Source organism: Primulina huaijiensis, unplaced genomic scaffold (assembly GCF_012295235.1).
Source record: "Primulina huaijiensis isolate GDHJ02 unplaced genomic scaffold, ASM1229523v2 scaffold3483, whole genome shotgun sequence".
NCBI classification, from domain to species: Eukaryota; Viridiplantae; Streptophyta; class Magnoliopsida; order Lamiales; family Gesneriaceae; genus Primulina; species Primulina huaijiensis.
In genome coordinates, this window is record NW_027358118.1 from 1 (window position 1) to 1,221 (window position 1,221).

At 36.7% G+C, this 1,221-nt stretch overlaps 1 protein-coding gene across 1 annotated transcript; it reads right to left on the reverse strand.

Annotated features, from left to right (window-relative positions):
* Positions 1-354: 354 nt before the first annotated feature.
* Positions 355-1,212, reverse strand: LOC140968264 (protein FAR1-RELATED SEQUENCE 5-like). Its single transcript, XM_073429173.1, has one exon. It carries the CDS (start codon positions 1,210-1,212, stop codon positions 355-357), a length of 858 nt encoding a protein of 285 aa, XP_073285274.1.
* Positions 1,213-1,221: the final 9 nt, after the last annotated feature.

A 1,221-nucleotide genomic window follows, 5' to 3' on the forward strand; every position in this document is an offset into this window, starting at 1 on the left:
GAGCTTTGCTCACCCCCAAGGGGGGCTGTTGTTGTCTTTGTGTGTTGACAATGGCAGGTACTCCAGGATATCAGGAGACCGGAGAGGGTACTTCTGGAGGGAGTCACAGTTTGAGTTGAGGTTTAGTTGTTTATCCCAGTATATATATATGTATCTATATACCGGGGCATGTCCCGAGGATATGATTTATTGTTGCATGAGTTGTTTTGATTATGTGTGGGCAGATTTTATGATGTGAGATGAAATACTATTTTGAGTATTCAAATAATATATTTTGGGCTCATTGTAAAGAAATTTTAAACTCATTTTCCGCTGTAATTAATTAACCCTAATCAAATTGCATTGTAATAACGATTAGGAGCTAAGGGCCCCACATAAATTATACTTATTTGTCCTATATGTTGTATCAATCGATAAGACATCACCAAAATATTCATAATCAACCTCGCATCTGTAGTCCCTAAAGAAAAAGTTCATCACCCTATCATCATCATCCAATTGAACATTCCAGTAAAAATAATTCTCCTTATTAGCCTTGTTTATAAAATATTGAATAAGTGCAGTGGCATCTCCATTCTCAACTTTGGTATGTTTTTTCAACCGACTCATATCGTCATATGCGTCCTTTCTAATAAAACCTATATTTTGTGGCCCACATGCTTCATTTTCCATAAAAGAGACAGCATTAGAGACGGATATTCCAGCATTTACCATAGCTTCTAGAGTAGACTTCTTTGCATGTGATATATTACGTGCCGATCTTAGCAAGTGAGTTTGATCAGGTGCAAACATCTCATGGTTATGCTCTTCAAAAAATCTACTCACCCACCATTCACACCCTTTTTCCCTTGTAATCTTCAATTTGGCTTTACATTGTGTTCTAACGACCGGCTTTTGATAAACTGGAATCCTTTTACTTGAACATTTCTCATCTTTTAAACCTTCACATGAACAATGAAATTCTTTTGATTGAAGTTCATTAGTTTGGGAAAAATATCGTTGATCACCTTTCATCACACTAAATCCCTTGGCATGCGCATATTGACAATACAATAAATAAGTATCTTCAACGCTGTTCACAACCTGACCCACTTCCAATTTACTCTCCAAAACATGGACAAAAGAGTTTTCATTCGGTACCTCAACATTTCCAGCTTCTTGATTGTTGTCTCCTCTCACCTCTTCAAGTGACAGTTGATTGTTATCTTCCATTCTCAAGCA

Excerpts from the sequence above, each read along its gene's own strand:
- LOC140968264 (XM_073429173.1), bottom strand. The coding sequence starts at position 1,212 with ATGGAAGATAACAATCAACTGTCACTTGAAGAGGTGAGAGGAGACAAC.